Source organism: Dromiciops gliroides, chromosome 3 (genome assembly GCF_019393635.1).
Source record: "Dromiciops gliroides isolate mDroGli1 chromosome 3, mDroGli1.pri, whole genome shotgun sequence".
Classification (NCBI taxonomy): domain Eukaryota; kingdom Metazoa; phylum Chordata; class Mammalia; order Microbiotheria; family Microbiotheriidae; genus Dromiciops; species Dromiciops gliroides.
Genome location: NC_057863.1, coordinates 434,093,887 through 434,120,802, shown reverse-complemented (window position 1 = coordinate 434,120,802; position 26,916 = coordinate 434,093,887). Strand labels below are relative to the sequence as shown.

At 36.6% G+C, this 26,916-nt stretch overlaps 1 protein-coding gene across 1 annotated transcript in view; it reads right to left on the bottom strand.

Moving 5' to 3' along the window:
- TTN (titin) overlaps window positions 1–26,916 on the bottom strand; it is a 336,226-nt gene that overhangs the window by 104,426 nt on the left and 204,884 nt on the right. The window contains 21 exon segments of the mRNA XM_043993320.1: window positions 724–990; window positions 1,493–1,616; window positions 6,745–6,887; window positions 7,753–7,879; window positions 8,826–8,965; window positions 9,054–9,320; window positions 10,610–10,876; window positions 11,003–11,269; window positions 11,386–11,512; window positions 11,665–11,804; window positions 11,898–12,161; window positions 12,301–12,567; window positions 15,033–15,296; window positions 15,402–15,528; window positions 16,795–16,934; window positions 17,049–17,324; window positions 18,561–18,839; window positions 19,855–20,256; window positions 20,846–20,896; window positions 26,290–26,379; window positions 26,616–26,675. Of these exon segments, the coding sequence (XP_043849255.1) occupies window positions 724–990; window positions 1,493–1,616; window positions 6,745–6,887; window positions 7,753–7,879; window positions 8,826–8,965; window positions 9,054–9,320; window positions 10,610–10,876; window positions 11,003–11,269; window positions 11,386–11,512; window positions 11,665–11,804; window positions 11,898–12,161; window positions 12,301–12,567; window positions 15,033–15,296; window positions 15,402–15,528; window positions 16,795–16,934; window positions 17,049–17,324; window positions 18,561–18,839; window positions 19,855–20,256; window positions 20,846–20,896; window positions 26,290–26,379; window positions 26,616–26,675 (4,089 nt within the window).

Here is a 26,916-nt window from a genome sequence, read left to right as displayed (position 1 = left end):
AAGCCAACATCCTTTAGCTATTGATATCTAGGAAGCAACTGAACTGGACAAACCAACATGGCGTGTAGTAATCAAAGAAAGTGTTCCTTATTTTCATCAAAGATGTTATATTTGTGACTGGGTGAAGAAGCAAAGTTACAGAGGATGACAGCTCTTACAAACAGTAATCACAATTTGCCAAACATCGACAACACACAAGTAGCATAGAATATGTGATCTTTAGGTACAATTATGTCTATAGAAGACATTAAGTTAATGTAGGACTGGAGATGTAACTATTCAAATGAATATCTCATTTCAGATCTTTCCTAACAGTTTCTCAAATCTTGGCTTTGTTCATTCTTTTGCTTGCCATTTTATTTTCCATCCCTGGGAATATTTCACTTTCTTTCTTATTAAAAGTTTACTGTCCCTTGTCTTTTGTTATTCTTTTTGTCTTCATCCTGACAAGGACATTCCTACAGCTTCCTCCATAATAATCAATGAATACTCAGATCAGTTGTTATCAGTGTTCAGTGAGAGGAAAAGTGATAAGTTGAATGGGAGGGACATGCCATTTATCAGATCAAGATAGAAAGACCTCTCACACACAAGATAAATATCACAGTGGCCCAGAATAAGCTGATAGATCCAGTTAGGCAACAAGAAGGACATGCAAGAAGTGCTTTGATTATCAAAGAGTTGAAAATGCAAAAATGTCACTTAAGACAGAAGAATACTTACGCACTACATTCAGGTTACATGAAGTCTTGAAATCCTTAGCATCACAAGTGTAAGTTTTAATATCTTCTGGGGTACAGTTATGTATAATAAGTTTTCTGACTCTACCATCAGCAACAATTTCATACTTCTTGTTTTTAAGGATTTCGGTTCCATTTTTGAACCATTTCACCTTAGCATTTTCTCTGGACACTTCACACTCCAATACTGCAGTGGCTTCCTCTTCGACCGTCTGGTCCTCAAGAGGTTTAGTGAATTCAACTGGGGGTTCTGAAAGAATCATACTAATTAGTGGTGGACATTCTCTTTGCCTCCTCTGCACATCCATCCCTTTAGCATATTCTTCAGGCCTTTGTTAGTTCAAATAATTATTTATTTGGAGTTCATTTTGGATATATTTATTCAAAATTTTATCCATTAATGGTGTTATCATCTTTTGAGACACCTCCTATTACTAGGAAAATAGTTTCAGAATAACATACATTAAAAAAAACAAACACCAGTTCTCTATTCTTTAGAGACATCTTTATGCATCTTCCTGCTGCTTGTTAGGCCCTCTGACTGAAGTAGGTAGTAGCAGGCATAAGGACAGAGAGAGGATAGGAAACAAATTAGTCAGTTCATAAATCTTTGGTAATTGTTTGATGGGATATCAATGGCTAAAAATCAAGTCTTAGTTACCGTTGTAAACTTTGATATAACAATAACTGACAGAATTGGCCACAAATCATCATATATATATGAAATAGGTATCAAGTATTAGTCAGCTTACCTTTTACAAAGAGATTGGCTTGTGTTTTGAAATCCTTTGCAGTTAGCTGGACTTCCCCAGCATCTGTTAACTTGACATCCCTCAAGGTAAGTGTGTGAACTCTTCCTTCTGAGCGTGTGACAACCTAAAAAATTACATTTTTAAAAGGATAGTTAAAGAATAGATGGAGTAGTAATGCTAAATTTGGAACTGATTCAACATTTATGTGTGCTCAATTAGTTTATAACTTAAAAAAAAACAATACTTTCCGAGTATAGAGATAATACTACCCATATATGAGAGTCATATAGCAAATTATCTGAGAATCATTTAATGGATTTAAGACCATTCAGATTTAAGTGTAAAGATTTTCGATAAGCAAATGGTGAGTTTTTATGTTGGATTACCTACACAATTTCATCTCTGTGCATTTATGATGTTTCATGATTCAATTTCTACATTTTCTGTCTTCCTACTGAGTTTAATGTGTACACAAAATGTTCTTTAGTGTGCAAGAGGGAAGGGGCATGGTGGTGGTGGCAGTGGTGGCCTAGGCCTGTGATTATATCAGAAAAGGGAATTCTGGATTGGAAAATCCTTCTACCAGTGTAGAAGAGCAACTCATCTATGACCTAGAGTTTAAATGAGTTGCTTTAGGGGTATTGAGAGGTTAATTAACCTGCCAATGATGACATAGCTAGTATGTGTTAGAAAAAGCACTGTACTCAGAAGCAGGTCTGATCTACACTACCTATACATGGTGCTTTCCAAGAAGAACCAGGCTAGCTAGACTAGATCATGGAATGAAGGGGGAAGTGATGGATACAGATGTACTAACAATCTTTTTTTTTTTTTTTTTGTGAGGCAATTGGGGTTAAGTGACTTGCCCAGGATCACACAGCTAGTAAGTGTTAAGTGTCTGAGGCCAGATTTGAATTCAGGTACTCCTGACTCCAGGGCCGGTGCTTTATCCACTGTGCCACGTCGCTGCCCCCCCTAACAATCTTTTCTAAAAGCTCAAACTGAAGTATAACAAACCGTGGTCTTATCAATTTCTAGGTGTTCTCCATTTGTTCTTTTAATGTTCACAAATTATAGTAGTGGTTAAAAAAAAAACCCACCACCTAGACAATTTCATGACACTCTGCAACTTGTAGTTTCTTGCACAAGATGTTTCATCTGTGGACTTTGCATTTTTGTTGGCTGTCACCCACACTGGAATGTTCTCCCTCCTTATCTCTGCCTTCTGGCTTCTCTGGCTTTCTTCAAGCCTCAGCTACAATCTCACCTTCTGAAAGCATCCTCTCCAGGTTCCCTCAATGCTAATGTCTTATCTCTGAGATTACTTTCCACTTGCCCTGCATCTATCTTGTTCATATATAATTATTTGCAGGCTGAATCCCTCCATTAGACTGTGAACTCCTTAAGGACAGAGACTTTTTGGGGGCCTTTCTTTACCTCTTCAGAACTTAGAAAAATGTCTAGCACGTAGCCAGTATTTAATACACACTAGTTGATCTGCCTTGTCTTGAGAAAGGAATATCTAAGTGTGCCTGGGGCTAGAATGCATTAACCAATGACAAAGCAGACATGAGCAAAAGACATATTTTTGTAGCAAACCCAACATAAGTCTCAAAAACTAATACTGGGTGGTGTGGTATGTGATTATTATTATTTTTTTTATTTTTATTTTTTTAGTGAGGCAATTGGGGTTAAGTGACTTGCCCAGGGTCACAAAGCTAGTAAGTGTTAAGTGTCTGAGGCCGGATTTGAACTCAGGTCCTCCTGAATCCAGGGCCCGTGCTCTATCCACTATGCTACCTAGCTGCCCGGTATGTGATTATTTTTTCCTGATGGTTTTTTTTTTTTTTTAAAGTGAGGCAATTGGGGTTAAGTGACTTGCCCAGGGTCACACAGTTAGTAAGTGTTAAGTGTCTGAGGCCGGATTTGAACTCAGGTCCTCCTGACTCCAAGGCCAGTGCTCTATCCACTGATGTGATTATTTTTAAAGGAGCTCCATTTATAATTAAAATGCAGATAACAGATATCTCCCATTAATTTATTTTGGGGTGTAAGTTTCCTTAAGATTTTGATTGTAGGAGCAGCTAGGTAGCACAGTGGATAAACTACCAGCCCTGGATTCAGGAGGACCTGAGTTCAAATCCGGCCTCAGACACTTGACACTTACTAGCTGTGTGACCCTGGGCAAGTCACTTAACCCTCATTGCCCAGAAGGAAAAAAAAAAAGATTGTGATTGTTATCTTCTACACATTCTACAAATGCCTTACGCTATTAGATATGCAGCCTTGTACATAGTAAGTACTCAGCAAACTCATACTTTCTAATTGCATTCCTGCATCTCTGTCTGAAGGGTAGTAGCACAGAAAAGGCATTCATTAAAAGTACATAAGATATAAAAGTAAGAAAAATTATATGTATACATATATGTATATATACATATATGTACAAATATAGATACATCCATGTTGGCGCAGATTTTATAGTGAACTACATTATACTGTGTTTATTATAGTGAAAAAATATTACATATATTCTATTTCTTAATTCTAAGTACTATAAAGATATTTTACATGGTAATTATATCCATAATGAGCACTAACAGTTATTTTTGAAACTATATAAAACAGCCTTTTTTTTTTTTTGCGGGGCAATTGGGGTTAAGTGACTTGCCCAGTCACACATCTAGTAAGTGTTAAGTGTCTGAGACCGGATTTGAACTCAGGTCCTCCTGAATCCAGGGCCAGTGCTCGATCCACTGCACCACCTAGCAGCCCCTAAAACAGTCTTAAATCTCATTGCTTGACAATGACTCTGGGCCATAGGGAACCAAAAGACTTTTTGCCACTTTCATCCTTCTTTCTCTTTCCGTTCCCCACAATCTACATTCCCTTGGGTGAAAATCTTTCAAAAAGATCCGTAAGTATACATATAATATATATTAAAATGAGTAAGCAAAGGGACAGACAAGTGAATGTGGACAAACTCCAATTAAAAGGAAGCAAGTATAGAAATGTAATATAATTCCTTTACTTCTACACAGTCAATATTAACATTTCTATTCTCTCTCTTTTTGTGGTGCAATGGGGGTTAAGTGACTTGTCCAGGGTCACACAGCTACTAAGTGTCAAGTGTCTGAGGCTGGACTTGAACTCAGGTCCTCCTGAATCCAGGGCCGGTGCTTTATCCACTGTGACACCTAGCTGCCCCCAACATTTCTATTTTTTTTTTAATCTATTAAGTAATTTAAAAGCAAATTCACAGAAGTTGGAACAGCACAATGGAGGATTACAATTCCCACATGGAGGAAGACACAAAAGGTCTCAGTAGGATTAGTGTCAGGTGACATCCCTTCTGGTCACTGCACTAAATTTAATAGGAGTTAGTGTTCTCACTAAAAAAAAAAAAAAAAAAAAGGGCAGCTAGGTGGCGCAGTGGATAGAGCACCAGCCCTGGAGTCAGGAGTACCTGAGTTCAAATCCGGCCTTAGACACTTAACACTCACTAGCTGTGTGACCCTGGGCAAGTCACTTAACCCCAACTGCCTCACTAAAAAAAAAAAAAGGAGTTAGTGTTCAAAGTCAGTCAAATGTGCAATTAAAGACACCTTAATAATTATGTTTTTCAATATTACATATACCAAGCTTGGTCATTTAATATTAGCACTAATAAGCCTCTGTGATATAGGTTTAGGCTTTTCCTCACAATGTCCTGTTCATTTGACAAAAAGATACCCTGAGCCCAAGGATGGGACATTTGTCCCTTGAGCAGGAGTTTCCTAACCAAATCAGACAATCCAAAGTCTGGCAGGGACTGTGAGATTTTATCAGAACCATTCTTTGCTTTCAGGCATGGCTGTAATTCGACCGTTCCAGACACAAAAGAATCTCTCATATTTTGAAGAATTCCACAACCCCCCTCCCCCATTCCAATGTTTAATAAATATCACTGTCAGGAAATTCTTCCCTTGGAGGCAACCTAAATCCCTTGAGTTGTAATAGAATCCCATTCTGTCTTGCATGATCCTCAGCTGAAATGGACAACTGGTGTCCACCTGATGTGGAAGTGATCTTTTGATACTTAAATTATTCTTCTCTGGAGAAACAATCCTGGTTTCTTTAGCTAGTCTTCAGAGGTTCTTATTTCCTGATCCTTTAATAAATATTTTTTATTCTCTCTGAAGAGCCTTTTTTAAGTTTATTATGTTAGGCAATCAAAATGAGGTCTGATATAAGTTGAAGTAACACTTTATGATATTCTTGATATACTGAAAAATCTGTGGACAGAGTACTGCACTTTATACCAGAGCTGCCTTGGATAAGTCTTTATGAATTGCTTCCTTCTAAGAGTTTTACAAAGTGAAGTAGTTGAAGCAATTATTTGGAAAAAGTTGTGCTTTTTAATCTTTTTTTTGGTAAAAAATTTTGGGATTTTAAGGGAAAGTAGTTCCATGGCCAATTGTCAGGACAATTATATTAATTTTGGGCTTCCCTTTGCATGTATAGACTTCAGATACATAGAGAATAGGGGTTACTACTAATACTCAAAAGCCTGAAAGTTCATTAAAATTTATTAATATTCTGACAACAACAGAGTAGATCTTTTTATGCATCTGCACAATTGCAAACTAATTTAATTTTGCTAATATCATTAAATGATCTTTCAGTACCCAATGTGAATTCCAGGCTCCTCACGGAACTAAGCACTTGAGGGTTAAAAATAGCTTCTGAGAAACACTAGCAGGGCAAATCTGTCCAGAAGTTATCTCTACTACTTGATCAATTGCCTGAAATGGAATTTCGAGCCTCTTAATCCCCTTATATGCAGAATACAAGATGGCATGGAAAGAATTAGGAAATCATGAAACCCAATATGTTACTGAACAGATTACCTGATTAAACAGTGCTTATTGTCTCTTTTATGTCCAATGAATCAAGCAAATTCTAACTTGTAAAAGTTTGAATTACCTCCATACTTAAAAACACTGCCATAAATATTTTTAATGTAAGTCTATATTGTAGTAAAAAGTGACCAGGTAAAAACTAGTAACAAATTAGAGTATCTGTTGTACACAATTCTGACAGTTGTAAGGCATAAAGAACACATGGATAAAAGGCATAAAAGAGGCTATAAAAAGGGAAGGAGGGAGCAATAACTCAAAAGTAGCAGAATATTGGAAAAGAAAGAAGGGAAAGAGAGAAACAGAATGTTGGAAAGGCAAGAAAGAAAAGGAGACAATAGTAAGAATTTTTACCTTATCACTAGGCTCCAGCTTCTTTCCCTGTAGGTACCACTCCACTGGGATATCCTCATAAGAAAGTTCACAATCAAAGGTTGCTGTTTCACCCGCAGTCACTGTGACGTCTTTTAGAGGCCTCAGCAGTCCAATCACCCGGGCTTTGGAAGAAAAGATAAATGTCTTTGAACTACTCATTTTTTTAAGAGGAAAAAACTAGTCACTACTCTTTAGTTATTAATCCACATGGTTGCTTTCTTCAACAGAGAAAACACCATAATGCTTCAGCTAGTTACACTCTTAAGTGAACATGGGTCCCATCATGGGTTCAGCGGAGGAGAGGTTTGGTCACTGGAGAGCCTCTATTTGTAACGTCCCTTTCTTTATGATGAACGAAGTCAGCAAGAAATCTGCAATGCATCTGTCTCTCTGCCAAGCTCTGCATTCCTTTTGCTACATAAGGTATGTGACTTCCAAAATAACTACGAATGGGATTGGGAGAGGACAAGTGCCCCACAACCATGTGGTCTGTCCTTGTCCATCAGACTCTTAGCACCTTCCAAAGATGTCATCTTAATCTACCCTCCAACCCTGGCCTTAAATGCCAACACAGCAAAAAGTTTCTTTTTAAAAGTTCAACTTCAACTTATCATGTAAAATATAAAGAGATTTAGGAATGTTGGTTAGGATTGTCAACCTATATTGACTTCTTTGGTTCTGCATGAAAGAATTATTAAGGATGAGGACATAGACTAATTCTATTTTACTGTATAAAGGAGATAATTGAGAATTAGTTAATTTAAAGAAAACTTTAAGCAATGTGATAGGGTAATCTGAACTGGACTCTTCATTATGGCAAAAAAATGAATAGACTGGATTTATTAATGATTTCCTTTAAATACCTCTGCTAAAATTCATGATTTAACTAATTTTACATTTTTCTACCAAAGTTCTTATTTCTCTCAAGATGAATATGTGGTGCTCACTTTGGCAGCACATTTACCAAGATTAATATGAGCCACTTACGTTTAACTCGAAGATGTGCACTAGATTTGACATTGGCAGCTTGGAAATCTACCCCACCAGTTTGATCCAGGCGGCAATTATGAAGAATGAGGAAGTGCATTTTGCCTTCTTCCTTAATTTCACAATCCTATGAGAAAGAAAACAAATTCAGGTTTGTTATAGTTATTAGTTCATGCTGGAATTTTCTCAAGGCTCATATCTATAAATGGTAAAGTGAGTTGAGCCTTATCACAGTGAAAAATCAGCAAATAATCTACTCTACTATATAATATTACCACCATCCCATATATCATGTTGGCTTAAAAATTAAGCATACAATTATTTTAAGGAAGAATCATGAAATGTTGAAGTTGTGCCACTCTAACAATGATCAGTGGTGAAGTGGATAGAGCACTGGGCCTGGAGTCAGGCCGACCTGAGTTTGAACATAGCCTCAGACATGTTACTAACTGTGAGACATTGAACAACTCATTTAACCTTTGCTTCAGTTTCCTCAACTGTAAAATAGTGATAATAACAGCATCCACTTCCCTGGGTTATTTATGAGGATCAAATGAGATAATATTTGTGAAGAGCTTAGCACAGTGCCTGGCACAGAGTAGGTGCTATATAAATGCTAACTACCATCATTATCAAGGAAAGCCAGTGCTGCTGTCTTGCACATAATAGCAATACAGATTTGGGTTATTCTTCACCATCTTTTCCACTTACTATTATTTCAACAAGCAGTATTTAGACTAGGACTGCCAAGTCATTAAGTCATATTTGTATAAAACATTGCTGTCATTTTTAATGAGACTTCACATCTGTTAAATGTACTTCCCACTAGCTGTGGAAAATGTTACATTTTACAGATGAAAAAGTAAGCGAGAATATGGTGAAAAAATATCTCCAACTTGACATGGCTACGTGTACCAATCCCTTGCTCATAAACCCAGGTCAACTGTCTTTGGCTCAAGAACTGATCTCCTGTCATTTTAAACTCCTTGCCCTGTAACTTTTCTCCTGTCCCCTCCTTGCTTCACACATCTATCTTCTCAGCATGGTGTTGACAGGTTCAAAAATATCCTTACAGGTGTTTGGAGTAGAGGCTCTCCTTTCAGTTTCCAGTTGGCATGGATATCCTCTTCAGAGATTTCAGTTTCAAATCGAGCAGTCTCTGTTTCTATCACCTCCACACTGTACAGAGGGCGGACCAATTTAATTTCCCGATCTAGAAAAATTAAGGGTCAACAGATGCTATTAGCTATTGGCAGTAAGAAACACTCAGAAAATGTGAAACTCAATGAGCATGACCTTACCTTCAATCCCAAGTTTGGCAGAGGTCTTATCGGTCCCACAGTCACAGGTGTACTGCCCAATATCAGATTTCAGGGCTTTCTTTAATATTAACATCCTCTTCTTGCCATCTGCTTTGATGACAACATTTTTAGATGGAGTTATTTCCTTCCCATCCTTAAACCATTTCACTGGTGCATCTGCCTTGCTAATTTCACACTGGAGAACCACTTCATCTTTTTCGATTCCAGTATAATCTTGAAGTTTCCCAGTAAAATAGGGGTCTCCCTCTGCAAATAAGGTAGAAGAGAAACATTTTTACTGTTAATCATTTAGAGAAATGAGCATCCTTTTGAAAATATCAAATGAAGTTCATAGAAGTAAGTTTTTTTTAAATTAGGGAAATGGTAAACTCTCCAATATCTGTCACATGTTTATAAATTAAGGATGCTCTTATAATTTGGAAATGATAAAATGTATGAAGATTGAACCCACTTTATTATTAATGATTTATACTAATATCTATTTAAAAAAGTAATGTCAGATAGCTTTTTGCTTCTAACTTCTTTGTTGACTTGTTATAGAAACTCAAGTGTTGGAAGGCATCTTTGAAACTCATCTACACCTAGGCATTAATCTCTAACATTCCCCACAAATGGTCATCCTCTTACTGTGTACTTCTATTTGACCTTCAATAAGGGCAAGCCCACTATTACCTCCTCAATCTGCCCATTTCACTTCTGCACATGTTAACTTTTAGAGATTTTTTTCCTTATGTACTACTGAAATATGCCTCTCTGAAAATCCTACTTTACCTAAGTTCTGCCCTCTTCAGCCAAGCAGAACAAATATAATTCTTACTCCATATGATAACCCTTAAAATATTTTAAAAAGGCAACCATATTTCTCCTAAATTTCCCTTTATTCAGAATACAAGGGGAAGAAAGGGAACAGACATTTACATAGCAACTACTATGTGTCAGACACTGTTAAGTGCTTTACAAATATTACTTCATCTCATCCTCATAGCAAAGTGGATGCTTTTATTATCCTCATTTTTTTTCAGTTCAAGAATCTTAGGTAAGCAGAAGTTAAGTGATTTGTCCAGAGTCACATAGAAAAGAATTATATTTGGCCTAATTATACCAAGAAGCTACTTTTTAAGGCTCAGATTGGTATTCTAGTCTACCTCTATTCTTTAAAACTGGCTTTGTAATCACTGATTGGTATTAAACTCAGAGGTGGGATGAGGAAAAACAATAAATTGTGAGGTCTATTAGCATATATTCTGTATGGTGTCTTCCTCCTAGTAGCTAAAACAAATTCTCTGAAAAAACTTTAGTAGAAAATAGGGAATATTTTAATCCCTCATTAAAATGATGTTACAACTCAGAACAGTTATTGCTGGGTTATAGTTCCAATTTCAATGGGAAATTTTGATGATTTGGGCAAGATGACTATGGAGTATCTTTATTTTTCTGGATGAAAAATATTTTGCAAAAAGCAACAACAATCCTTCCCCCCTCCAAACTGATTATTTAAGAAAGGCAACAAAAATGAACTTATACCAGCCACTTACCAAGCACAGTAAGTTTAGCTTCAGAAGTTATTCCCATTGCTTCCACTTTGATTTGAGATGTATCATCAATAGTGAGGTCTTTGAATGTGATAGAGTGAGTCTTGCCTTCATCATGCATTGAAACCAACTTGCTGGTATGCAGTCGTTGATCATTTTTGAACCACTTAACTGGGATGTTGTCATGGGAGAGTTCTACTGTAAACACAGCACTTTCCCGTTCCTTGGCTGTCACATCCTTGAGAGGAGTGAGGAATTTGAGGCGAATTCCTAAATTGAGAGGAAAAGAAACTCTCATTCTAACACTTGTGGGAAATACCTCATTCCCTATAATAACCTTATAGGGAAATAAAGCAAAACATGCTTCAAAAGCACCAGGTAAAAAGAAAGACAAACCTTCGATGATTAGTTTGCCACTTGTCCGCTTGTCTTCAGCCTCAAACATATATTTTCCCTCATCTTCAAAAGCAGCTGACTTTATCACCATTGAGTGCCTGGTTCCATCCTTTATAAGTTCAACTTTGTCATCACTTGTGATTTCTTGGGTGCCTTTCAACCAGCGGAATGTTTTGGGCTCCCTGGATACTTCACACTCAAATTTGGCTTCATCTTTCTCAAACACCTTGACATCGCTGAGTGGTGTAATGAAGATGAGTGGGAGTTCTGCAATAAAAATCCAGATGAGGTGGGGTCATCAATATGTTTCCATTCATAGGCCTCATCCTAACTCATGGGCTTACCAAGGAAATTTTGCAAAGAAAACAGTAGATAAACCATACCTTTGACTTTAAGATTAGCTGCAGACTTAGCATTGGCAGCCTGGAAGGAAACTTCACCAGTCATATCCAGTTGGCAGTTATAAAGGACCAGTACGTGTTTCTTTCCATCCTCAATGATTTCACAGTTCTGTTAGGGGCAGGGATTTAGAGACGAAAGGGAAAAGGCCAGCTTTCATAAGTTAATGCTTGAGCGAAACAAGAGAATTTCATTTGAGTGTATCTTTCATTGTCTAAACAACCTGGCAAATCCTCCCTCCTCTCAAAGTAATCTGGGCTTACCGGGGAAGCAGTCAGAGGTTCTCCTTTGAGTTTCCACTGGCCATGAACATCAGGTTCAGAAAGCTCAATTTCAAAGCGTGCTGTTTCTCCAACAAACACTTCCACTCCATATAGAGGTTTTTCCACTTTTATTAATCGAGCTGAAATGGTTAAAATACACACAGTCTCATTAAACTGAACAAATCAGCTAAGAGGTTCAGGTTGCACCAGATTTAGATTTCTCTGTAACTTACCCTCAACATTGATATTGGCTGTTGTTTTGTCCGTCCCGCAATCACAAGAATATTCTCCCTTATCTTTAAGATCCGCCTTCTTGATTTTCAATATGCGGCGCAGGCCATCTGTCTTGATGGAGTATTTGGTTGAAGGGGTAATCTCTTCTCCATCCTTGAACCATTTTACAGGCACATCTTTGCTAAGTTCACATTTGAGGACAATATCATCTTTCTCAGTTCCGGTGTAATCATGTAACTTCACAGTGAAGTATGGATCAGCCTCTGTAAAAGAAACATTCAACATGAAGGAGGCAATAGGATGAGAAGATGATGAGAATCTGTAACCAAATTTCTTAACTATTCAATATTTTCACCAGAGCAAGTCTTTAGTCATAGAACAGTTAAAATCAGTTTACATTACCTATGACTTTTAGGTGGGCAGTGGAATTCAGGTTCTTGACTTGGGCCTTTATCTGGGATATATCATCAAGTGTCACTTCTCTCATTTCCAACTTGTGGGTCTTGCCCTCAGAAGAGATGAGCACTGTTCTAGTTGTGTGGAGTTTGGCATCATTTTTAAACCAGGTTACGTGCATCTTTTCATGAGAGAGCTCGCAAACAAAAGTAGCTGTCTCTCCTTCTTTCACGGTTTGGTCTTCCAGAGGTGACATGAATTTCAACCTTATGCCTAAAATGGAAACATGAATACTGAGTGATTGCATACCTCAAAAATTTAGTCCTTTACCCAGGGTGCATGAGTACCAATAGAAGGGATGAAGAAAAGAATGATAGATTGCCTAGTGCTTAGCGGATGCTTTGCGTATACTATGAGCTCAACAAATACTGTTTTCTTATTTGGGAGGGGGCATTTTATCTTGCTACTCATATGTATCTCCATGTGGAGGGTAAGCTTCTAAAAAGATGTCTAGTCTGATAATTATGCCTAGAATGAAAGTCCAGCAGCAAGAGATAGAAAGAGAAATTCCATTTAAAGTAAAGGTAGGTAATATAAAATACTTGGGAGTCTACTTGCCAAGACAAACCCAGGAACTCTATGAACACAACTACCAAACACTCTTCACACAAATCAAATCAGATCTAAATAATTGGAAAGATATCAATTGCTCATGGATAGGCAGAGCTAATATAGTAAAAATGACAATACTGCCTAAATTAATTTACTTATTCAGTGCCATACCAATCAGGCTACCTAAAAATTATTTTATACAGCTAGAAAAAATAATAACAAAATTCATCTGGAAAAACAAAAAATCAAGAATATCCAGGGAAATAATGAAAAAAAATTCACAGGAAGGTGGGTTAGCGGTACCAAACCTGGAGCTTTACTATAAAGCGGCAGTCATCAAAACTATCTGGTACTGGCTAAAAAATAGAGTGGTAGATCAATGGAATAGGCTAGGCTCAGGAAATGCAGTAGTAAATGACACTAGTAATGTAGTGTTTGATAAACCCAAAGACTCCAGCTTCTGGGATAGGAACTCAGTATTTGACAAAAACTGCTGGGAAAACTGGAAGATAGTATGGCAGAAATTAGGCTTAGACCAACATCTTACACCTTATACTAAAATAAGGTCAAAATGGATACATGATTTAGACATAAGAGGTGATACCATAGGTAAATTAGGAGAGAAAGGAATAGTGTACCTATCAGATCTTTGGAAAGGAGAACAGTTTTTGACCAAACATGAGATAGAGTATATTATAAAATGCAAAGTGGATGATTTTGATTATATTAAATTAAAAAATTTTTGTACAAACAGAAGCAATGCATCCAAAATTAGAAGGGAGGCAGAAAGCTGGGAAACAATTTTTGAGGCCAGTGCTTCTGATAAAGGCCTCATCTCTAAAATATATAGGGAATTAAATCAAATTTATAAGAATCCAAGTCATTCCCCAATTGAGAAATGGTCAAAGGATATGAACAGGCAGTTTTCTGATGAAGAAACCAAAGCTATCTATTCCCATATGAAAAAATGCTCTAAATCTCTAATGATTAGAGAGATGCAAATTAAAACAACTCTGAGGTACCACCTGACACCTATCAGATTGGCTAAAATGACAAAAAAGGAAGATAATAAATGTTGGAGAGGCTGTGGGAAAATTGGAACACTAATGCATTGTTGGTGGAGCTGTGAGCTGATCCAACCATTCTGGAGAGCAATTTGGAATTATGCCCAAAGGGCGATAAAGCTGTGCATACCCTTTGACCCAGCAATCCCACTTTTAGGTCTTTTGCCCAAAGAAATCATGGAAGGGGGAAAGGGACCCACATGTACAAAAATATTTATAGCTGCTCTTTACGTGGTAGCAAGGAATTGGAAGTTGAGGGGGTGCCCATCAATTGGGGAATGGCTGGACAAGTTGTGGTATATGAATACAATGGAATACTATTGTGCTGTAAGAAATGATGAGCAGGAAGAGTTCAGAGAAACCTGGAGGGTCTTACGTGAGCTGATGATGAGTGAGATGAGCAGAACCAGAAGAACATTGTACACAGTATCATCAACATTGAGTGTTGACCTACTGTGATGGACTATATTCTTCTCACCAATGCAATGGTACAGAAGAGTTCCAGGGAACTCATGATAGAAGAGGATCTCCAAATCCAAGAAAAAAAAAGAAAGAAAGAACTGTGGAGTATAGATGCTGATTGAACCATATTATTTCTTTTGTTTTGGGTGCTGTTGTTTTTTTTTTTTCTATTTTGAGGTTTTGCATCACTGCTCTGATTCTTTCTCTTGTAACAGGATTAATGCAGAAATAGGATTAATGTTATTATGTGTATATATATGTGTATGTATATATATATCTATATGTATAGATATATATAGATATAACCTATATCAGATTACCTGCTGTCTAGGGGAGGGGGGAGGGAGGGGAGGGAGGGAGGGAGAAAAATCTGAAATTGTAAAGCATGTATAAACAAAAGTTGAGAACTATCTTTACATGTAACAGAAAAAATAAACTATCTCATAATGTAAAAAAAAAAAAAAAAAAAAAAATTATGCCTAGAATGACTATAAAGTACCTGGGTAAATTTTTAATCTGTGTGACCTAAATCTCATTATGTTCAATACTCATATGCATGTATGTGCACTCTGTTAACTTCATATATCAGGAGTAACTTACCTTCCACAAATAACCTGGCAGAGGTCTTCTTGCCATCGACTTCAGCTGTGTAAACTCCTTCATCATCAAACTGAGAATCATTGATGACAAGGATGTGTTTCTTTCCATCTGCAATGATATCAAATTTGTCGCTGGCTTTGATGATATCAGGTCCTTTGGACCATATAACGTTTGCTTCTCTTGTGAGGACACATTCAAATCGAGCTTGTCGTCTTTCTGGAACAGTGACATCCTTCAGGGGCACAGCAAAGTCAAGTTCAATTTCTGAAAACAAAACACCAAAAAAAAAGAATTAGTTTTTTTATGAATACAGAAGAAGGTAGAATGAATTTGATCTCTGTCTACAAGTAAAGGCTAAAAGTTTTGTACCTTTCACAGTCAAAATGGCAGCTGTAAATGCATTGAATGCTTGATAAGAAACTTCCCCAGCTTGGTCCAACTTGACTTTGTGTAAAGTTAGGAAACGTTTCCCTCCATCTGTTTTGATTTCACAAGTCTGGAAAAATGTCACAATTTTGTTAGACTCTAGGTAAACAGCAGGACATTGCTAGATAGATGTATCAAGTGAAAATGACACAAATATATTATTTAAAAGGACCTAATAATTGCCTGCTGTCTGGGGGAGGTGGAGAGGGGGAAAAATTTTGAAATTGGAAATCTTATGTAAACAAATCCTGAAAGCTATCTTTACATGTAACTGGAAAATAATAAAATACTTTTATTTTAAAAAATAAAATAAAAGGACCTAATATCAAAACAAATGAAAAGCACTTCTCAATAAGTGTTCATGCATAATAAATCCTACATCAAAGGATACTGCTCTTTGAAATTTTAGAGGTTCAATGAAACTTAATTATTAATGTTTCAGGTGAATCTTTAAGCTGATGCAGAAGTAATGATATAATTAAAAATATTATTATGCAAAATATATACTGTGTAGTCATTTAAACAATAGAAGCAAATAATCTCAGAGTTAGAAGGGACCTCAGAGGATAAGTCCAACCTGTATAGAAACAGCTTAAATCATTCCCTCTGCAATATCCCCAACAAGCATGGGGATGCAATAAGTAATGAATGTAAGCTCCTTGTGGGTAAGAACTATTTTCATTTCTGTCTTTTCATCCTCAGGTACCTACTATGGTGCCCAGACTAGAAAAAATTATAAAGTCTTGTTGAATTGAATCAATACTTTCCTTTCTATATCAATCAGCCAATCAGAAAATATTAAGTGCCTCTTATCTGAAAGTACTGTACCAGGTGCTACTGATACAAGGCCAAAAATGAAATAGTCCCTGCCCTCAAAGAGCTTCCTTTCTAACACAGGAGACTCCATGTAAACTTATAAATGTATATGAAATATATTAAAAAACAAATTCAGGTAGTTTGGGGAAGGAAGGCAATGACGCAATCAGGAAAGGCTTCATGTAGATGGTGGTCATGAGTTCCAACTGAAAGGAAATCAGGGATTCTGAGCAAGTGAATTTGGAATGGGAGCAAGTTGGTACAAAGGTGCACGAGAGCAAAATGGGGCATTGTCCATGTGCACAGTAAGTAGGCTGGTGTGGCTGGAAAATAGAGTGTGTGAAGGGAAGTAATGCATACAAAGATTAGAAAAGGGGCATTAAGGTGGCGCAGTGGATAGAGCACTGGCTCTGGATTCAGGAGGACCTGAGTTCAAATCTTTCCACTACTTTCCCATGGCTTTTCATATACAACCCTCCTCCTCTAAATGACACACACTTTTAATTGGGAGATTACTTACAGGAGAAGGTCTCAGAACTTCCCCTTTGAGCTTCCATTCTCCAGGAACATCTTCCTCGGAAATTTCAGCATCAAAGCTAGCACTTTCTTTCTCATAAATTGTCACGTCTTCTATGGGTTTCAGGAGCTCAACCTCACGATCTAGAATGGGTAGGGGTGAAACCCATAATATTTTAGATGGAAACATTCTGCATTTTATTATCTTTAATGTTTATGATGTGTAGAAAGGGACGTTTCATAGAAAAACATTCATACCTCCAAGGGTCAGCTTTGCAGGGTATCTTTTCCCTTCAACTTCTACAGCATATTCGTCAATATCTTCTGGCATGGCATTCTTGATTTTAAGATAAAGCTTGTTTCCCTCTTTCAGAATCTCAGTCTTATCAGTTGGTTCCATAGGAATTTCATCATATCCTTTGAACCACTTAATATTGGGTGTATCTTTAGCGATGTCACAGGTGAAAATAGCCGTACCCTTGGGTTTCACATGCTGGTCTCTTATAGGTTTTACCAACCATTCCCTTATGATTTCTGCATTAGAAGAGAGGTGGACAAAAATTAGGATGGAAACAATCAACATAAGTGGTCTGTTGGTAATTACTTTAAAGTAACTTGAATATTAGCTCATTTAACATCATTATGATATACGAGTTTATACTGATCTTATGCAGTAGGAAACAAATGCAGACACGAGGAAAACTGATGTATAGTTTAGGATGATTGTATCAGCAAACAAACAAGTCCATGTAATGTAAGAGCAATGTACTAGCATCTTCGAGATTTAATTATTGTACAAGACTATTATAATATCCGTAGGGGCAAGGATACTTGTGTTAATGAGAAAGAAATGCATTGCTGTGTCTGGGTAAGAAAGAAGGGAAGAGAATAAGCTTTTATATAACAACTACGATGTGCCAGACACTGTGCTAAATGCTTTTATCAATACTATCTTATGTGATCCTTACAACAACCCTGGGAGGTGGTACTATTATTATTCCCATTTTACAGTTTAAGGAATTCAGATGAACAGAGGTTAAGTGACTTGCCCATGGTAACACAGCTGGATTTGAACTTAGTTATTCCTGACTCCAGGCCTAGTGTTCTGTCCACTGAACCATAAGCTGCCTCAGTGGAGTGGTGAAGGCATGATTTGATATGTATTGTAACAGAAACTGGGGCATAATTAGGTGTTTTAAATATAAAAGCATATTTTTAATGTACTTTTAATTAATTGTAATGGTATTTTAACTCTGTGTTGAAGATATCTTTATTAGGAGTAAAATGTGAGCATGATCTTTAGGCTTAATTCTTGATCCCCATAAAAAATAATATCTCAAAGTGGTCATAATTAATACACCATGAGTGTGAGAGTCACATTTCGTTGTTTATCCTTCTCTAGACATATTTCATCCTAAATTTCAACACTTTAAAAAGACATGCTCTCTTTTGCTCTTGTTTCAGGTAAGTCCAGCTCATCATTTGGGGTTTTCTTGGCAAAGATACTAAAGCAGTTTGCCATTCCTTCTCCAGCTCATTTTACAGATGAGGAAACTGAGGCAAATAGGGTTATGCGACTTGCCCAGGGTCACACTGCTAGTAAGTGTCTGGGGCCAAATGTGAACTAATGAAGATGATGAATCTGACGGATTCTAAGCCCAGTGCTCTATGCACCATGGAGCCACCTATCTGCCCCCATTCTATCACTCTTACTCCATCATAATGCAGGAAAGAAAAAAAAAAATCCAACCTGTATTTGAGATTACTGACCTACTACTTTTACACAAGATGAACACTCGAGATTGTTGGCATTTTCTACAGTGACGGTGTATGTTCCAGCATCAAAATCGTCAGCATCATTAATCGTAAGGGCACGGAGAAGACCAATGACACCTGGTACAATTTTGCCTGGTTTCTCCACAACGATCTTTCCATCCTTCCTCCAGACCACATCTCGCTCTTTGTTTAATTCACAGCTCAAGTATAATGGCTGCCCTTTAACCACAGTTACCTCTTCTTCTAATGTTTTTACAAAACGGACAGGCAGTTCTGTGGAAGAAAATTTAAATGTTATCCTCTGTTTTCCCAGATTAGAAGCATCATCTTACTCTGTAGTCAGTCAGTCAACTAGCATTTATTAAACTTCTGTTTTGTGTCAGGTACTATACCAAGTGCTGGGGGTACAAAGACAGTAAAAAAGCAATCCTTGCTATAATACCACCATCACTACTACTCCCACCACCACCACTACTACTACTTACTGCTACTACTAATACTACTATTACTCCTACTATTACTTCTGCTATCACTACTATCATTAATACCTCCACTATTATTTACTACTACTCCCACTACTACTATTACTGCTACTACTACTGCTATTACTACTACTTACAACTATTACTACTATTAACACTATTACTGCTACTACTGCTACAACTACCACTACTACCATTACTACTACTACTACCACCACTACCCCTACTATTGCTACCACTACTACTACTGACTAGCATTTATATAACACCTAACATGTGTCAGGTACCATGCCAAATATTTTCTCATTTCATCTTCACAATAACCATGGTAGTTAGTATAATTTGTATTCCTATTTTATAGATGGCAAAACTGTGGCAAACAGAGGTTAAGTGACTTGTTCAAAGTCACATAGCTAGTAAGTGTCTGAAGATGGATTTGAACTCAGGTCTTCCTGATTCCAAGCCCAGTGCTCTAGGGACCCAGCTACTCTCAAGGAATATACTGTCTAATGATGGATGCAAACAATTGTGTATAAACAAGATATAGAGTTGATAAAATTAAGTGTAATCTCAGAGGAAGGCACTGTTATAAAGGAGGACTGGGCAAGTCTCCTTGCCTTATTATAGTTCTGTATTTGTGTGTGTGTGAAGACACATTATACTTTTAATCATATGCATAATATTATTCACATAAAATATGAAATCCTTAGAAAATAGTAATCATGTTGTTTATAACTATATCTTAATTGCCACAGTGCTCTCAGGGAAAGCTGAATTTAAAGAATGTTAGAAATACTTATAATTACCTTCAACAACCAGTTTTGCTGTGGAGGTCTTTTCTTTATTTCCCAGACGCAAAACACAAGTGTATTCACCAGCATCTGAAAGCTGGACGTCAATGATATGCAGCTTTCTGTCTTTACCATCTGCTATGAATCTGTGCTTGGGGCTTTCACGAATATTGTTCCCATCCTTCATCCACGTTGTGATGGCAGTGGAGGGGGAAACAAGACATTCAAAGATGGCAGAAGAACCAACAGACTCTGCTTCTGTCAGGACAATGTCTTTGATTTCTTTCACGAACTTCAAGGGCACAGCCTTGAGTTGGTAGGTGAAAGGGGCCTCATCAGGAGGCTTCTCGCCTCCACTTCCTGGTCTTAGCTTTTTCTTTTCCATCTCTATTGGAGAAGGTGTCTTTTTGGCTACTCCTGTTGGAGAGGAATACAAAGAAAATAACATTGATTTGGAGATTTGAATGTGTATAGAGGTTGGGGGTAGTTAAAGTATATATAATCAGGGTAGGGATCAGGCACTCAACTGCTAGTTTGAGAAAAATGTTGACAAAGCACTGAAAAGAGAAGAAAATTCAGATCCGGCTAGCTAAAAATTCACCTTCATTTTATATTGCTTGCCTTCCAGCCGGAAGGATCATTTAACATTAAAAAGAGAAACAAAAGCTAATACCAGTGTCTAATGATGTTATCTGTCAAATGTAAATATCATGAATAAAATGTGAATAAGTTGCTTTTATGTATTTATTATATTGAAGATTTACAAGACTATGAGTCTAATGCTAGTTTTTCTAGTATGTTCACCTTGTCCAAAAGATATTTTTCATCCTGTATGTTATACAGAATTCTACAATTTGATAGATTCCAATTTCTAAATGGTCTTATCAAAATATGTTAGCAATGATGAACATGAATTATTAACTCTTGTCTCTGTGTATGAAGTTTGGGAATTATTATCAAATACAAACAATAGTTTTTGGGTTTTGGTTTGGTTCATTTATTTTACCTTTGATAGGCCCTTTAGGTTTGGCTGCTTCCTCCTTAGGCGCTTTGGCTTCTGAAGTAAAAAATAAAAAATGAGTTAGAAAAATCTTAAATTTCTTTTAAATTGGTAAAAAAAAAAAGAGTGACAAGCAGCATGTTCTTCATAATATATATTTACACCAAAAAAGAACCTCTCCAAGTATTTATACAACTTATGGGTAGAATATTTTAATGCTGCCAAAAATGACATATTCTGGCATCAATTTGTCTGGCCAAAAAGAATCAACATTGTACATTTATTAGAAGAAAAAATTTAAACCTCGAAGAAGGAAATAATTATTTTACTCAGTATGTATTTCTCGCTTCTCCTTTGAAATATATGAAAGACAGTGTGGTGAAGTGGATAAAGAACTGGTCTCAGAGCCAGGAAGACCTGGGTTCAGATCCTGCCTCTCACACATATTATTTGTGTGACCTTGCTCAAGTCACTTAACATCTCAGCACCATGAAGGAGATGCTGGCCTCCACTGGTAAAGAAGGTAACTCATTGAGTATTTCTTACATCAGTGAACTCATAGGTCTTACTTAGTTCTTCCTTTACTATTTTGGAAGCTTTATCTTTGTCTTGGGTGAAACAGTTGCATTGTGATCTGTTGAATTAACCATAAAAATGTTACTAAGAAATATGTGTGGGTCTCAGGGCAAAACTGTCCCTTTAAATGATTCAGTGGAAAGAGCACTGGACTTGAAGTCCACGGCAGTGGTGTTTGAGCTTTGGCTTTGTCACTTATTGCTGTAGTTATCATGGACAATTCTGCGCCTCACTTTCCCCTTCTATAAAAATAAGGGTATTAGACTAGATGATCTCAAAAGTCTCTTCCAGTTCTAAATCCCATGAGCTACAGAATCATGTTAGAGTGAATTACAATGTATTTTTAAAGCAAAAATTAGAGATTGTAATAAGAAAAATAAGTTCCCATATTGAGCAGAGAAATTGTTCTGAATGTCATTTTGTGAATGTACTTATGAAGACACAGTTCTATACAGAATAGTTTGATTTACTTGAGGAAGGAGCTAAATCTTTGGAAATTTCTAAGATATCTGGGTAAGGAGGTAGAGAGAAATTGTCTAAAATAGATGATTTCCCTCCCCCTCCCCCAGTGACAGACTCCTGGAACATCAAGTACGTGAGTTATTCAGATCCCAGTTTCTATACTATGCCCAATAAGACCATATTCTGTCATACATCATGAACTCTTTCTCTTTTCTATATTTCTTAGATCAAAAGCATATCCTTCCCAGGCTGTAACATTCACCTGGATAGGCAACCTGCCAAGTTAGCCATCACTTGGAAAAGCACTTCAGATGAACAGAGAGTATTGCCTAGAATTTAGTAATAGGAGATCCAGCTGAATGGCATTGAGGAATGTGTTCAGTGCTTTCAATTATCCCTAACTACTTTATGCTATGAAACCCAATCTCTTTATTATTAATATTCTTAGAGCAATGGTAATATGATAGAATATCATGAAGTATCATTTAGTAAGAACCAAAATGACAAGTAAGCCAATAGATAATAATGTTAAGACATAAGGTAGACATAAGTGGGTTATAGCTTATTAACGTCAATGACTTGCTCATGGGAAATGGAATGAAAAGACATTGTAAAGGGCATGTCTAGTTGGAAAAGGTTATATTGTCATGTAGTGAGCATGAGACACAAGAGAAGTGAGACAAGGGCTTCTTGAAATAAGAAATTATTCCTTCAATAAGATATTCTAGCCCAATGTTTTTAGATCATCTAATCTAGAACACTTGGTGCATCCTCTGTGGAGGATTTATGGATTCACATGGCAAGGATAAGAATAACATAGGATGAGAATAGATGCAGAGGAATTCAGCTCTCAAGTGGAGGAGAGGATGCCCACACAAATGAGATCAAGCCTTAATCAAGTATCAAGGGACTAAATTCTCAAAGCGTTTCTTCAAAAAAGAATTCTTTCTTTCTCTATTATGCTTCTACAAATCAGAATGAAGTAGAAATAATAATAATTGATTAGAAATAAGCAATTACTCTCATAAAACTGCTCTGATGTTCTAAGTTTTAGAATAAAAAAGCAAATCTGGAATTGGGATCAAACATTTATAACTACACTATTAATAGGTACAATAAAAACTTATTTGGAGAAAGGACAGTGGCAAATCTACAATGAAAAAAAATAGAAACCATCTTAGAATATGTAAAATGACCATTGAGTCAAGATTAAGTGTTTTGTTTTGGTTTTGTTTTTGTTTTTTGTAGGGCAATGAGGGTTAAGTGACTTGCCCAAGGTTACACAGCTAGTAAGTGTCAAGTGCCTGAGGTCAGATTTGAACTCAGGTCCTCCTGAATCCAGGGGTGGTGCTTTATTTACTGTGCCACCTAGCTGCCCCATAAGTATTATTTTTTAAAAAATGACTAGAAAGGGATGTATCTTCTAGTTTATTTTAATTCCACTGATAATCATTAAAAATGAGAGCTCACACAAATAATTAAGACTTTTCTGGCTATTCTTAAAACCTAGTTAAAATCATATATTTTCAATGAAGAAAATCAAATAAGTTGTATAAATAAAATGCATGACAGTAAGGAAAGCAATAAAATGCTTTCACTGAGTTAACAAAATTTGCTATATCCCATTAATAACTGTTTTACTTTCTACTTTTTTGTGCTTCTCTCTATGGCTCTTTGTTGGACAACTCATCATGCATCTTCAGTGCAAATATATATGTTCAAGCTAGATGAAATGTGGGACATCAATTTTTCAAGCAATGAAACAAAAATGAGTTACAAGATGCCAGAGGATAAAACTTAACACACAGCAAAATACAATGACAAACTTAACTAAAAGCATAATGCCTGGCTGCTCTGAAGGCTCAATGATCAAGTGGACAAATATAGGACAGAAAATATTCGAATGTGAATAAGACAATTCGATAGACAGATGGACACTGCTGAAAAACATGGACACAACTGACAAATGAACACAAATGGATCAAAGGATGATCCTCTCCAAAACCCAAGCATGTAGGATGATCTCTTTGCATGAGTTTGGGTTAACCTTTCTCACCTCTCCTTTCATCAGACTTTCCTTTGGACAGTTCATAGTCTTCCCACTCCCAAAGATTTTCTGAAAGACCACTAGAATCTTCAGAAAGTTCAGCCAATTCCAAATCCCAGTTTCTATCTTCTTCTTCCTCCTCTGATACATCTTCTTCAGGATTAAAAGCTTTTGTGAGATCAGGGTCCTTTTTAAAAACTGTAGATTCTTCTACAATGAAAGGAGTCCATTTACTTTCAAATGTCTTCACTTTAAGAGTTTTACTTTCTTCCTTTTCACTTTCAGTCATTTTTGGAAACATCTGAATGTTTTCCTGTGCTTTCTGCCTTGTATCCATGGCCCAAAAGGGAGGAACTTCCTTTGGAGATGTGGAACTTACAGCATCACTTACATCATCTGCCTTTTTAACCTTTCCTATGAAAGGCTTATCATCCTGTTCATGCTTTGAAATGATATTTTGTTCTGTTTCTGGTTTCCATTTGTATCCTATTCTTTTATCTGATTTTGCTGTTATTTCACCCCCTGTTATTCCTACTTCTACAGTTTCTATATTTTCACCTTCTTTCTTTACTTGTGCTTCCATTACTGACCTGGCTTCTATTTCCCCTGTATCTACTTCTCTTCTGTCTTCCTCTTCTTTTTCTTTGAATTCAAATGCTTTTTTCTCTTGCAAAGTGATTTCTGTTTCCTTAACCTCTGCAAGAGGACCTTGACTTTCTTTGACTAAGTCTCTAGCTTTGTCCAAATTAGATGTTGTTACATGGACTTTACCTTCCACTACCTGGTCAATTTCCTTAACCTTTTTTGGATAATTAATTAAATCATCCCTATGAGTGCTGCCATATTTCATCTGGGCAGAATCATCCTTTGTTTTTTCTAGCACACCAACATTCTCTCTTGTTTTCTTAAGGATTCGAAGTGATTCTTCAGGAATTTCTTCTGCTTCTTCAAGTTTTGCAGTGTCTCTCTTTTCTTGAGAGATTACATTGATTTTTTCAGAAGACTCTAGTACTTGTTCACTTGGGAGGATATCTTCTGTTTCTTTCGGTGGATGGCCAGACTCTTTGAACAACTGACTTTCTTCATTTTCCTTATAAACAGATATTTTCATTTCCTCCTTTTCTTTTGAAGTTCTTTCATCACATTCAATAGGTGAGCAAATGGATTTGTAGTTCCCTTTTATTGTCCGTACTCTTCTTTTAGCCACATGTTCTAAGGCATTTAGCACTTTTAGTGTTATTTTTGAAGGAATAGGAGCTCTTTCTTCTTCATATTCTTTATGGACAGAAAAAAATTCTCCAAGAAAAAGTGCATCATGTTTTTCTGCACCTATAAAGGTGTCACATTTAAATTATAGAAGGTCAAAAGTAGAAAAATATTCCATAAGCATAAGTATAAGGAACAAGTATCTTAAGATAAAAATTTCAAATAGAACCTGCAATGGAAAGAACATAGAACGACACTTTTCCCCTTTAACATCACACTGGCCACAGTCACAAGTACATTCAAGCCTGCTGGATGTTTCCAAGGATGTGGTGATACGCTTAGAAAATTTTTCTTTTCAGAAACCAGACCAAGGCCTTCTTGATTCTTAAAGTAATTATCAGTTGTTGACAGACTAAGAGGACATGTAGAAATATGGGATTCTCCAATCTAAATTTTAGGGGCGGTACGTCATAGAGAGAAAAGAACAATCTGAAGACTTCTGTTTGAGTAGGGGCTCTGCTCTGTGATGGAGGATAAGCTATTTTCCTTATATGGCTTCAGTTAACTCATCTCGAAAGTGAGAAGCTTGAAAGAGATGGTCTTTGAAGCTCTTTTTAGCTCTAACATTTTATTACTTAAAGATTACCTCACCATTTTGAGTGCCCATATATGGGAAAATTACTGTGTCATTATTATTTATCTAATGTCTCATGTCTATGCATTTGAAGACTAAACCTACAGAGTTTTTCCAGAAAAATGGACCTTACAGGGTGAGGCTGGGGAAGTACAAGATACATTTATGCCTGAATATATTGTCCTCTTTCTGGAAAGAAGAGGAGCACTTTTTTTTTCCTCTGGCACTTTACCAGGAGTGAACACATTTATTATTTGAAAAAACATACAGAGAAACCAACACAACATAATAATGTACATACTAGCCAAGACACAACAAAGACAATTTGAAAGGGCCAAATATTTGATATTTAAATGTAAAGATTATCAGATACAGAAAACTTCCACGAAAATGTGCATAACAAACACAAAAATGTAAGTGAAAGATATTTCTATAAATAAAGTATAATGAAACTCCAACATAATAAGATCTGTCCATGTCTCATTGGTAAGAGATAAAAACACTTTATCAAAGAAATATAAATACCTGCTTTCTTTCCAACAACTGGAACTGTCACGGGTGTAGGAGCTGGTACTGGTGCTGGTGGTGGTTCAACAGGCTTAGCAACTTTTACTTCTGTAAAGAGATTTCCTTTCCATTAATTTCATCTGCATTCATCTCATGAACCCTAATCTGATATTCTAGCAGCATTCTTAGATGCTCACCAGAGAAAATAAAAACTTCATTTTCACTTATCAAGGCAATAAAATTATCCGTGGAATATGATATCCTGTCCTTTTCAGCTGTGAATTGTTTAATATTATTGTTCAAAGACATGTAGGAATATGGAGTTTAAATATCCAAGTTCTTACCTGGTGCAGGTTTTGGTTCAGGTGGTGCAGGAAGAGGTATTGCTGGTTTGATTTCAGCCACTTAAAGGAGACCACAAGATAAAAAGGTTACCATGATGCTCCCCAAAAGTCACAAAGCAGGGGGAAAATAGGAAGTTGAAATATTTTAGGCACACAGCCATTACTGAAAACAATTCATTTTACCTTTCATTTAAAGCAAAAGAAAATGTCACAGGTAGCAAACTGGTCTTTATTGGTATAATTTAACTTATCTGTATTATTTCACTCAAATGGACATCTCCATATGTTAGATTAAAACCAT